This window comes from Mya arenaria, chromosome 2 (genome assembly GCF_026914265.1).
Source record: "Mya arenaria isolate MELC-2E11 chromosome 2, ASM2691426v1".
Classification (NCBI taxonomy): domain Eukaryota; kingdom Metazoa; phylum Mollusca; class Bivalvia; order Myida; family Myidae; genus Mya; species Mya arenaria.
Window position 1 is genome coordinate 18,449,800 of NC_069123.1, and position 12,544 is coordinate 18,462,343.

A 12,544-nucleotide genomic window follows, 5' to 3' on the forward strand; every position below is an offset into this window, starting at 1 on the left:
GTAAAAATTGGTCCGTCAGAAAATCTATTTGATGAAGATATATTGTACATTTTTCAAAGAAATCCTTTACGAGATGTTGTCATAGCAAGCACCATCACATGTAAAGTTATGAAGATAATCACATAAACATGCAAATATTCAAAAGAGACAATACACACATATGAAGCATGGCCCATAACTCTGACTTAAATATTTGTTGAGTTTTGCCACTTGATAAACAGAAAAACAGACGTGGAGTCTGCTTCTCATATTCTTTTTAGACAGACAGATGTCTTTAGTTCCATTATCAAAATCAGGTGTTACAGGTTGTCCATTAACTTCTTATTCAACTCTGTGTTATATATGGTGTTATAAACCTGGTGTTGGTGGTAAAAGTAGTCAAGTGGTAAAGGTGTCCACCTCCCACCCAAGACGTCATTGATTGGAACCTGGCTAGCGGAGCATCTGCTTGGCATTTCAAAATGGACACTATGATTACTGGTTTTGACCCAGGAAACTGACTAAAGAGTTATTTATATCAACTAGCAGCTGTATACTCGGTTAAGCTGAAGTAGATTAGTGTTAACTAATCCACATGTTTTTGCTCCTCCTCCAACCCCATAAGGAGAATACTCATTCAGTACTATTTCCATTACTGTTTCTTTGATGCTGGATGGTCAAAAATAGGAAAGCTACAGTTATTATGTCAAAGGCATTCAATGTTTCTATCTATCATCATTATGAATTGAAAAAAGTTCTGACTATGTTTTATTATATTTTATTTTAACATTTTAGAAAATAACCATCATGAATGTGTTTTCACATTTTAGTACTCAGTAAAGCATGTCATTATTTTCTGTGATTTATTTCAGCACGTGTTGGTAATGCCAAACATGGATGATCTGGTTGTGCCCATACTGTCTGCGGGGAGTGATATGGAATCTAGTGTCCCCATGCACCAGACAGAGTCCGGCCATGAGGTGTGATAATATGAAGAGAAAATAAAAGTGACTGATTTGAAAATTATACAAACCTATGGAATATGGCTCAAGTAAGCCAAATGTGAAGGAAAGTTTGGACTAAGCTTAAAATTATAATGAACATATGTAATGTCAGAAGCATTCTGAGAAAATAAGTTGGGTGGCCCGCCAGTTTATTACACATTTTGTCTCGTACTTTTCCCTGCCAAATATGTAAAATCCTTAATGTGACCAGGCATTTTTGGAAGCTTTTGATTATTCCAGAATGAATGAGATGTCACTTTGTCTGCTATGATATATTTTAGTATTTATTCACTGGAAGGCGAGGGGAGGGGGATTAAAGCTTGCCTTATCTTTGGTGTTAAATTTGGATATTATATGATTTGTTTAAGTTTATTTACATGTTGTTGAAATCTTATTTTAGTTTGCATTGGCTTCCATTTTATTGTAAGTAAATGGTACATAGTAAGTTCTTTGTCAGTGTTCATTTGGATATTTCTGTGATTATATATTTAACCCTTTAATTAGATTGCTTTTACCCATAGCATATGTTCATTGTGAGATTGACTGGTTTTTAAAAAAAATAAAATCAAGGTTTGTCATAGCCTTGGTGTCGTTGATGTCATTGTCTGCTTGCCAAAGTCAAAATCTTGGACATAATCTTAAAAAACATTTAAGACATTGACATGAAACTCATTACACAACCATGTTACCAGTAACAAAACGCATTGTTTAGTTAAGCCCATAACTCTAGCTGCAATTATTATTGAGTTATGACCCTTCACCAGCTGAGTAAACAGATAAGGGTCAACTTGCAGTGCTCTTGTGCTTATTTATGCTTGTCTTCTTGGTTAAATAACTCCAATCTTAGCCATTAAATTAATATGTCTGCCATATTCATTTGTTATCTTCCATCTTAGTTTTCTTATGCTGTTATATGATAAAACTGTTGTATTTGTTTACCGTTGCATTATTGAAAATCTGTTACTTATTTTTTATTCTAGTATGCATTGAACTCATAAGTGTTGATCAGCCGCCAATTTTATAAAACTTGGTTAAGTTGACCACACTCGGCCAATTGTATAAGACTTGGTTAAGTTGACCACACCCTGCCAATTGTATAAGACTTGGTTAAGTTGACCACACGCAGCCAATTGTATAAGACTTGGTTAAGTTGACCATACGCGGCCAATTGTATAAGACTTGGTTAAGTTGACCACACGCGGCCAATTGTATAAGACTTGGTTAAGTTGACCACACGCGGCCAATTGTATAAGACTTGGTTAAGTTGACCACACGCAGCCAATTGTACAAGACTTGGTTAAGTTGACCACACGCGGCCAATTGTATAAGACTTGGTTAAGGTGACCACACCTGGCCAATTGTATAAGACTTGGTTAAGTTGACCACACCCTGCCAATTGTATAAGACTTGGTTAAGTTGACCACACGCAGCCAATTGTATAAGACTTGGTTAAGTTGACCATACGCGGCCAATTGTATAAGACTTGGTTAAGTTGACCACATGCGGCCATTTGTATAAGACTTGGTTAAGTTGACCACACGCAGCCAATTGTACAAGACTTGGTTAAGTTGACCACACGCGGCCAATTGTATAAGACTTGGTTAAGGTGACCACACCTGGCCAATTGTATAAGACTTGGTTAAGTTGACCACACCCGGCCAATTGTATAAGACTTCGTTAAGTTGACCACACGCGGCCAATTGATTAGTTGACCACACGCAGCCAATTGTATAAAAAGTTCCATCAATGCTTAAGCAACAATTTCAGAAAGTTTGCAGCAGTTGCAACAAATAAATATATATAAATAAAATAAAGGACTTCATGGGGATTTTTCCTTAAAATAAATTGGTGAGGAAAACTAGGGAATAATTATATAGAATGATCATTCTAAGTAGTAATTAAATATTGTTGTCTTCCTGGGGGGTTAAATTCAATGAACATATTTATAACATGTATTTTTATTTCCCTCTGGCTCAAATTTTGGTACTATCCTAAAATTGTATTGTTTTCCCTACCAATATACATTCAAGTGCATCTGCAATATTGTTGCCAACAGGAGAAACAACATTAAAAGTAATATGTGATGAAAAGTTACGTGGATACGTATCTTGGAGATTCTGGACCGCTAGGCATTCATGCAAATAAGATTACTTATCTTTTTTTGTTCAAGGTTCTGAACATTTCCTACAAAATGAATTTCTAACCCTAAATTATCTAAATATAGTTTATGTATACATGTTACAAAAGTATAAATATAAATTATTGTGAATATAATATAAAAGTAATGTGTTAACATAAAATCATATTTCATTGTATACATACTAAAAGGGACATAATAAGAATATACACAATTTTGCAAATTCAATTTTGAGTCGAAGTCTAAATATTGACATCAATGCTGTTATGTCTCCATTATCCAATCATATTTCAATGTTGTGTGCCTTAGCAGGCTTTTTCCAGATGATGACCTATTTAGGTTAAGTTATATGTGATATGAATCAGTTGGAAAGCTTGTATCAAATGTAATTTTAATAAGGATTTGGGTATTCCATAAATTAAAGCTGCACTCTCACAGATTGAACGTTTTGACAACTTTTTTATTTTTTGTCTTGGAACAAGCCAATTTTTGCAAAAATGCATGTAAACCAGTAATATTAGACTGCTGACAAAAAGTTACATCGATATTTATATAATTTAAGTTAAAAAATTGACGTTTTATGCATTTTCCTTAAACTGTTAAGTCATAAAACATTAATTTCCGAACGGAAATATGAAAATCTGCAGCTCTAAGCTAAATTTTCATTGTGTTACACATACTTTTACTGTTTAGTAGAAATTTCTTATACTTTTTATTATATTTAAAAAATATATTGTTGCCTATATCAATTTTGTTAAACAGGCCAATTATATATATTTGCTTTTGTTGTATCCATTCCATGTTAGTTAATTTGTTAACTTGCTATTTCCAATGTGTGTGTTAGTGTAAACAAGGTTTGAGAAATAATTAAATGTTCAAAAATTTGTGTGATAATTATGCATCTACTTTAACGGAATGGGGCATATAACTTTTGGCATGGTTGTCAGGCAGTCGGCACCAACACCTAGGGTTTATGGGTTTTACTGACACAAGGGCTAGGGACTTTTGTACAGTTTCCTATATTATGAACAGCTGAAAAATAAGCTTACCAGGAAACCTCACCATAAATGTCTGTGTGTCATAATTTTTTTTATGTATCTCCAAAAGTATATTAGCCAGAGTCATGAAACTGTACAGGAATATTAAGCTGCTTGTGAAGTTGTGCACATGGGATTTTTGTGTGTATATATCTCCAGTAAATGCAGAGTTATGGCCCTTAACTTAGTTATAGCCTTTAGCCTATGTGCAATATTGTGTCATGTGTATCTCTAATAGTGTTTGAGCTGGAGTTATAATACTTTGAGGTAATGTTAACAACGATGTTAAGTTGTGAACTTGGGGTTATAGCCTGTGGCTGCCTCCGCCAAAAGTAGAGTTATGGTCCTTAACTTAATTAAAAATTGCATATGAAGTGTGGAATCTTGTGTCACCACTTTCTTAGTAGGTAAATTAGGGTGAATCATGATACTTGAGAGAAATATTAAACCATGCACTTATCTTTAGAAGTTTGAATTAGAGTTATAAACCTTCACAAAGATGTATGCATATCATATTAGTGTGCTTGTGAAGTTGTGGGTAAAGGTGAAGGTCACTACATAACTTAAAATAGAAAAAAAGTTTTACACCATATCTTAAGTTCAATTTTAACTATACAGATAAAATATGGTATGTCAGTTTATGTCGAGGTGGAAAGTTTGGTATTTCCGTTTTATGCCCCCGGTTCTTCGTTATGCAACTGGTTACATTAATGCACATTGATTGACCATGGACAGAATAATTGCCCTCGCTTTTGTGACAAAGGTGAAAAGTGTCTGTATCTTATGGCGTATATCTAGTTTCTTATGCCTGCACTTTTATACAACATTTCTTCAAACATGCTCACATTAAGGAGAGACTTTCAAAATTGAAACATTTCAAGTTATTGTAGTGTATTGTCCCATAACAGGTCAACATATCTTCTTCAGTATAAAAGCCATTGTATTTCTCCAACATCTTTTTGTCATCATATAAAGCTGCGATTATATTTTATAGAATATATAATCCTTCATGCAAAGGTCCCAGATTTTTCTAGGTGATTGCCAAAAACTGTATAAGATATTTAGTTCCAACTTGTTCTACATGCTCACAGTAATACTACGCTCTTTTTTGACAAGTAATGTAATTCATGCTTTAGTAATGTCAGATTTATTGCCCTTTGTATACTTTGAAATCCTGAACTGTTGATGACAATTGACAGACAGATTCTTGGTTATATACTTTATCCTGAACTGTTGATGACAATTGACAGACAGATTCTTGGTTATATACTTTATCCTGAACTGTTGATGACAATTGACAGACAGATTCTTGGTTATATACTTTATCCTGAACTGTTGATGACAATTGACAGGCAGATTCTTGGTTATATACTTTATCCTGAACTGTTGCTTCATTATAGTAAAGCTGTTTAGTTGATAGCCCAATCTCCTTCTTCTTGCTTTCAAATTTCACCCCCATTTTAATATGCTATCAATGAGGGCCCTTATCACTCCTGTGATGGCCCTAGTTATTATTGTATAGTTTATTGGACCTTTTAAGTTTGTGTTATTTCTATTTTGTGCATTATCATGTTATTAATTGTTATTTGTGAATCAAGTTTGGTTATTTTGTTTTCTTGAACATAGTTATATTATTAAAGATAACCTTTACAGTTACGTGTTGTCGTTATGTTTTTATTGTTTATGCTTGTGAGTGCAATAATATGTACATATATGACTTCCTATGGCTTGATATTCTGCTTTATTGTGTTGTCCTTTGTAATGAAAATGCGATTTATTTATTTTTATAAAAAAGTATTACTTTTACCTCACATTCCTTCAAATGAAGACTATTATTTAGTATCATGAATACAGATACTTATGAAGTGGGACAAAACAAAATTGACACATTATCATCAGAGCTAAAAAGTAGAATGCCGAAAAGCATGGGTTCTGTGTTAACTATCCATATTACATGAAAGACATTGTGTTCGATCAAATGTCATACTTAATACATCCACCATTTAAGAAATATAACACACTACTGAGGGTCATATGACATTATAAGGACCGGCCAGTCAGCCACCGAAGGTGTATATGGACCAAGGCGTCAGCCGAGTTCCATTCACCTTTGGGGGCTGACTGACCGATCCTTATAATGCCATATGGCCCGAAGTGGTGTGTTATATTTCTTATATTATACCGAACACTTTTCATTACAATTCAATATTTTTAAGGCGATTTAAATGTTTTTTATTGAACAAACCTAATAATGTTTACTTGCGACAAATTTTCCCGTTGTGAAAATAGCAAGCCGCACTTACCAATTGTATGACGTCAGCGGTCCATATTACATTTTTGGCATGGTCCGTACTGGCCAAAAATATAAAATATAATATGGACCGCTGACATCATTGAACTAGATTTTCATCAAAATAGAGTGATATACGGACCGATCAAGTTTATATATACAAAGAAGGGACAAAATTATGTGAGGTATAATATTAGATAATAGTAGACCTATAATATCATTTGATCAAGTGTCAGATTCGGCAAAGTGTCTAATAATGTGCACAATGGACTTACATGTACCATAATTGCCAAATAAAAAAGCTTTACTTTTATACATATACTGTATCTCCCTAATAAAAAATGCTGTACCTCTAAATGGGTAAAACATTATTTTAATTTTTTGACTAAGTGACTTGGGATTATTCAAATGTATGTTATCACTAATGCTAAACTTTAGGTGAAGAGTTTAATATTGATTTAATACAATTGAAAATGAATATTTCCATTATTATATATACAGATAGTGTACCACTGATTATGTTATTGTCATTATTCACATTTAGCTGTTCAAATTAAACAAATAATTTTTTGTTAACAACAGAAATGTCATAATTTGTGAACTGGACCATGCGTACAATCCTGTGTCCTAATGCAGAAATATTTCATAGCCTAAAAAAACAATAAACCAATTTTTATACCACGACAAATGAAGTTTGGTTGGTCCATTGCATTTTCTTTTAACTTTTAATCAACTGGATGGAATTTAATTAAACTTCATGTATTGGTAAAGCACAATTAGAGGAAGTGCAATGTAAATTATTAACTCTATTTTAGCTAATTACATAGTTATTGCACTTTAGTACATTTTCGTGTCACGAGCAGAACTTGAGAACTACTGAATGGAGATTTATGAAACTTCATACAATGGTGAAGCACAATGACAGGAAGTGCAGTGTACAAGGACCATTACAAAGTTACTGCCCTTTGTTACTTTTGCTTGTTCGGAGCATAACTTCAAAACTACTTGATGGAATTTAATTAAACTTCATACAACGGTAAAGCAGTAATGAGAGGAAGTGCAGTGTAAAAGAAAAACCTTTCACAGCAGAGTAACTTCTAAATTACTCAATTGATTTTAATGAAACAACATACATGTACTTTGGTTAAGCATGATAAATGGAAATGCAGTGTACAATAACCTTCGAGTTATGGCCCCTTTCAAAGAACCAGTTTGCCTTTCCGGTGTCAATGCAGCATTCGGGGCTGTTGTCACTCCTGTGCCAGCTCTAGTTTTCCTCCATTGTTCATCAGGGTATCCTTATAGGTTCTTATTGTAACCTGGTTCATGGACTCTTCCACGGGAAATATTTCCTAATTACTCACTCAAAATGGTGTTCTATGCTGAATTCAAGTGATCAAAATTATTTTAAAACAGTTTCTGATTCTTAATGTAAAATAATTAATATTATTTATAGTTAACTCTATCTATACCTTAAGCTATGTTTTCAGTGACATAGTTGTAGCTATTTTATTAATAATAAAATCTCTGTCATTCTTTTATGTGTTTGCAAAAATACTATCACCTGTTATAAAGTTGGTATCAAAATATAAAAAACCCACAAACTTTAAATTTATACTTCATGAATGGTATTTTGATAGACATTGTGTGATGAAACCGAGGGTGTATTGGCAGGTTACAGCTGAACTCACAGGTGTATGGGCAGGTTACAGCTGAATACACAGGTGTATGCGTAGGTTACAGCTGAACACACAGGTGTATGTGTAGGTTACAGCTGAATACACAGGTGTATGGGCAGGTTACAGCTGAACACACAGGTTTATGGGCAGGTTACAGCTGAATACACAGGTGTATGGGTAGGTTACAGCTGAACACACAGGTGTATGTGTAGGTTACAGCTGAATACACAGGTGTATGGGCAGGTTACAGCTGAACACACAGGTTTATGGGCAGGTTACAGCTGAATACACAGGTGTATGGGTAGGTTACAGCTGAACACACAGGTGTATGTGTAGGTTACAGCTGAATACACAGGTGTATGGGCAGGTTACAGCTGAACACACAGGTTTATGGGCAGGTTACAGCTGAATACACAGGTGTATGGGTGTATGGGCAGGTTACAGCTGAACAAACAGGTTTATGGGCAGGTTACAGCTGAACACACAGGTGTATGGGTAGGTTACACCTGAATACACAGGCGTATAGGTGTATGGGCAGGTTCGGTGCCTATGTAATGAACATGTATATCTCCCACTACAGTCATGTATGTAATGTTGTATAAGGCCCTTTGATTTAATTTTTAAATGTAAGATTTATATGTATACTATATATTGTTTTTTTGTTGTTTAAAGTTACTTTTTGTTTGCACTTCAACATGTTTATAATGATTTTTGTTCGCTTGAAAACATACAATGTCTCATTGTTAATTATGAGTTTCCATTTTGGCAAGTGTAAGCTGCTTTATTTAAGAAATATGTTCAATATTGTTACTGTGTTAAAATGCCTTGCTTTAAGGGGTGAGAACAAATAGTTTGTACTTTTATTTATAATGTTGGAAGATTTTGTGATGATGTTTTGAAAAATAAATGTTCATGAGAATAAAGTGTTAAGTTCTAGTTTTAAAGAAAGAAAATTGAGATTTATTATATATAACCTTATTTATCTCTTCTAGCTGATATTGATAACATGCGCAGTAAGGCAGAAAATTGTACCTATTATGCTACCATTAATGTTGGCACATACAGTTTTCACTGAAAAGCATGTCTACTTTATTTTTGTCTCCCCTTGTACTGAAAGGGAGATAGATAGAGATGTGAAATTGTACACATGGCAAGATTTATAACTCTGGGGCACTTTATTGCATATTAATCTCATCATGTTTATTTTAATACCCTGGTAATTCAAACTTTCAAGTTGTGAATCTGGCAAGAATTATAACTCTGGGGCACTTTATTTCAGAGTGAACTCCCCTTGATCCCTTTTTTAGCTCTACTGGCCACAGGCCAGAAGAGCTTATGCGGTGGTAATGTGTACGTCGTATGTGCGTCCATGCTTGCCTCAGTGCGTCTGTAAACAATTGCTTGTGAACACGATACAGTCTTTAGTTTGAATGTATCTGTATAAAACTTGTACAGTATTTAGATATCCATCAGAGCTTGGTTCCTTGCGAAAACCAGACAGATCCGTCCATGCATGCCTAGATTATAGGCCTTGAAAGAAAAAAAATGCTATTTTTAGCTATGTCTATTTTTAGCCAAGTCTACATGAGAGAAGTTTATTTTAAGCCAAGTTTACATGTAAAGTCAAGTCTAGGATTAAAGGGAGATAACTTGCTTTTTGGTTCTACAGTTGATTTTGTGAATTACTCATCCTTGTTCTTGTTGAAAGGCCATTTTTAGCTCTATTGGCCAAAGCGTCTGTCGTTCACGCATCCATCTAAACACAATTGGTTGTGAATGTTTGTTCAAAATATACCCCTGGGGTCATTACTGGCCATCCCCCGGGGTTCACAGGTTTGGTATACTTATTTTGGGAAATGTTAAAAACCTTTTTGTCCGAAACAGCTATGCAGATCCTTGCTATTTTGAACAAGGCTTAATTTAGTGGTCCACCACCATGGTTGTTCAAATTATGCCCCTTGGGTCAAAACTGGCACTGCCCCAGGGGTCACAAGTTTCCTAGAGACTTATTTAAGAAATATTTTCAAAATCTTTTTGTTTTAAACCACAAGGCCCATACCTTTGATATTTGTTGTGGAGCATAATATGATGACCGTCTAGCAAAACAGTTGAAATTATGCCCCTGGGGCCACCCCTTTTGACTTACTTTTTTATTTTTAAAGCTACAGCAATGAAATTTGGACCATGTGTACAGTTTTTCAAACGAGCATCAATGTTGTCCTCGGATGACCTTGACTTTGACCAACTTATTTTTAAAGCTACAGAAATGAAATTTTGACCATGAGTACAGTTTTGAAAGCATTTTTTTTTCTTCAGATGACCTTTACTTGGCACATATTAAAATAGTTCATGCAACTAATCTGCTTACAACACTTTATGTCCTCAGATGTTGAATGTGCAACGTTTCCAGCTTACCCAAACCCAAAACGTGAACTATATGTTTGTTGCCCATACATACATGCTCTTGATTGAAAATGACCACAAGAGCCATGCCAGTAGTTGGGCCTCTTGTTAAAATGCACGACTATTCGAAGAATAAGGAGGGCTTTACTACTCGCCCCAGCGTTAGCGTCCGGTTAAAGTTTTAGGGCAAGTTGGGATTTTCACTGATAACTTCAATACCCTTCGTTTAATTGACTTAATCACGGTGGAGAACCCACGTGACTTATTTGGTAAAGTGCACGGTAACAAATGTCAACAGGTCTTGATTCAGGTAAGGTTTTTAAAGATAACTTTCTTAATATTTGGAGAATTTTTGTGAAATAAAGACCATAAACCCCGCATTTAAGAGCTCTATCCACGGTAATAAAGAACTTTCTCTAATATCCTAAAGTTTTCCTGAAAATCTTGACCAACTGATTTCTCAGAGTTGAAATCTAACACGGCTTTTGACAAATCTATCGGTTTACCTCATGTAAGCCGTAAATAATTCATACACAAATCTTATTTTAAGAAAGTTTTATGTATTTTATAGTTTTCAGCGTGTATTGTTTAACTTCTAGTTATTTCAAAGGTAAAAATGAACTAAAACTAAATTGATAAAGTACACTGGCATTTGAGGATGATAAAGTACACGGTCATTTTAGTTTATGTTTGAAAGTAGAGTGCGGTTTACAAACTCATCGTTATATAAGCATTTTCTATTCGTGAAGTCAGAATGTATAGTGTTTAGTTTTTATTTAAGTTGTATCAATAAATTTTGCATTATAACGCACACCTAAATCACTAAATATTTAGCAATCATATTTAATGAGGAGTTGAAAGATAGTCTATGGAATAATTTTAGAGAAAGTCTGCCATTATAAGTTTGATTACTTTTAAATATGCAGATCAATACAGAATCATACATACATTTCTTCAAAAATCAGATAGTTTTACTTATAAATTATAATCTGGACTGACGGCGAATAAAACATCTCTGTAGTTTGCGGCCCGTTTGTGGTGATTATTTTAAATTTCATGCCTATTTTGATGTGATATAAAACAATAAAATAGGCACATCACAATTAGTTTATATATATTTCCACATTTAAAGCATATTGTTTATACATTTCAGGTAACGCTGGATCTTTTATTTGGTTCAGTCTGAACAAAAATTATCTGATCTACATCAGTAAAACTGCGGTTGTTCGAACAATACAGACAGGAACTCATTGTAAAGATGGAGGCTCGGAGTTAGATGGGAAACAGCAAGGAGGAATGAGAGCACCACCGTGTTAATACTTCACACAGTTCTTCAGGACCATCACACAATGAGGTTACATAACTTCATATTATCCTTTATACAAGTTATGGCCCCTGATTGACATCCGTTAAAGTTTTACTTCTATACCCTTCTATACCCTTCATTCAATTGACTTAATACTTCAGGACTATCACACAATGAGGTTACAGAACTCCATATTATCCTTTATACAAGTTATGGCCTCTGATTGACTTAGGAACTTAGGTTAAAGTTTTAGGGCAGGTTAAAGTTTAAGGGCAAGTTGGGATTTTGATAAAAAAAACTTCCATACCCTTTATTCAATGCTCTTAATACTTCGCACAATTAATGATAGCCATCTTACAAAAAGGTTACATAACTCCATTTTAAGCCTAAATACAAATTATGGCCCTTGATTGATTTTTTTTAATTATTCTTTTAATTTCTTTTGACAGGCACATTTTTATATTCTTAACCAGGTTTTCATAAAGGGAAAACAAGTTATTAGAATGACTTGTGTCATTGTTCGGGCAGGCTGCTGGGAGGGCAGCGTCAAAGTCACCTTACATGTATGTATCAAATAATTTTTGCTAGGTTTGACATAAAGTGAACAAACTTGGTATATATGAAGTGTTTATGGAGACCTTTCATGGGAATGCGTTTGAGGCCTCTAGGATCAAGGTCAAATAGAAAAATGGTTGGTATTGAATAACTT

The 12,544-nt window shown here is 34.2% G+C and overlaps 1 protein-coding gene across 1 annotated transcript in view; it reads left to right on the plus strand.

The window, feature by feature from the left end:
* LOC128213628 (testis-expressed protein 2-like) overlaps nt 1-5,809 on the plus strand; it is a 42,699-nt gene extending 36,890 nt beyond the window's left edge. Inside the window, exon 9 of the mRNA XM_052919603.1 lies at nt 852-5,809. Within this exon, the coding sequence (XP_052775563.1) occupies nt 852-965 (114 nt within the window). The 3' untranslated portion in view covers nt 966-5,809. The remainder of the gene's footprint in view (nt 1-851) is intronic.
* Nucleotides 5,810-12,544: the final 6,735 nt, after the last annotated feature.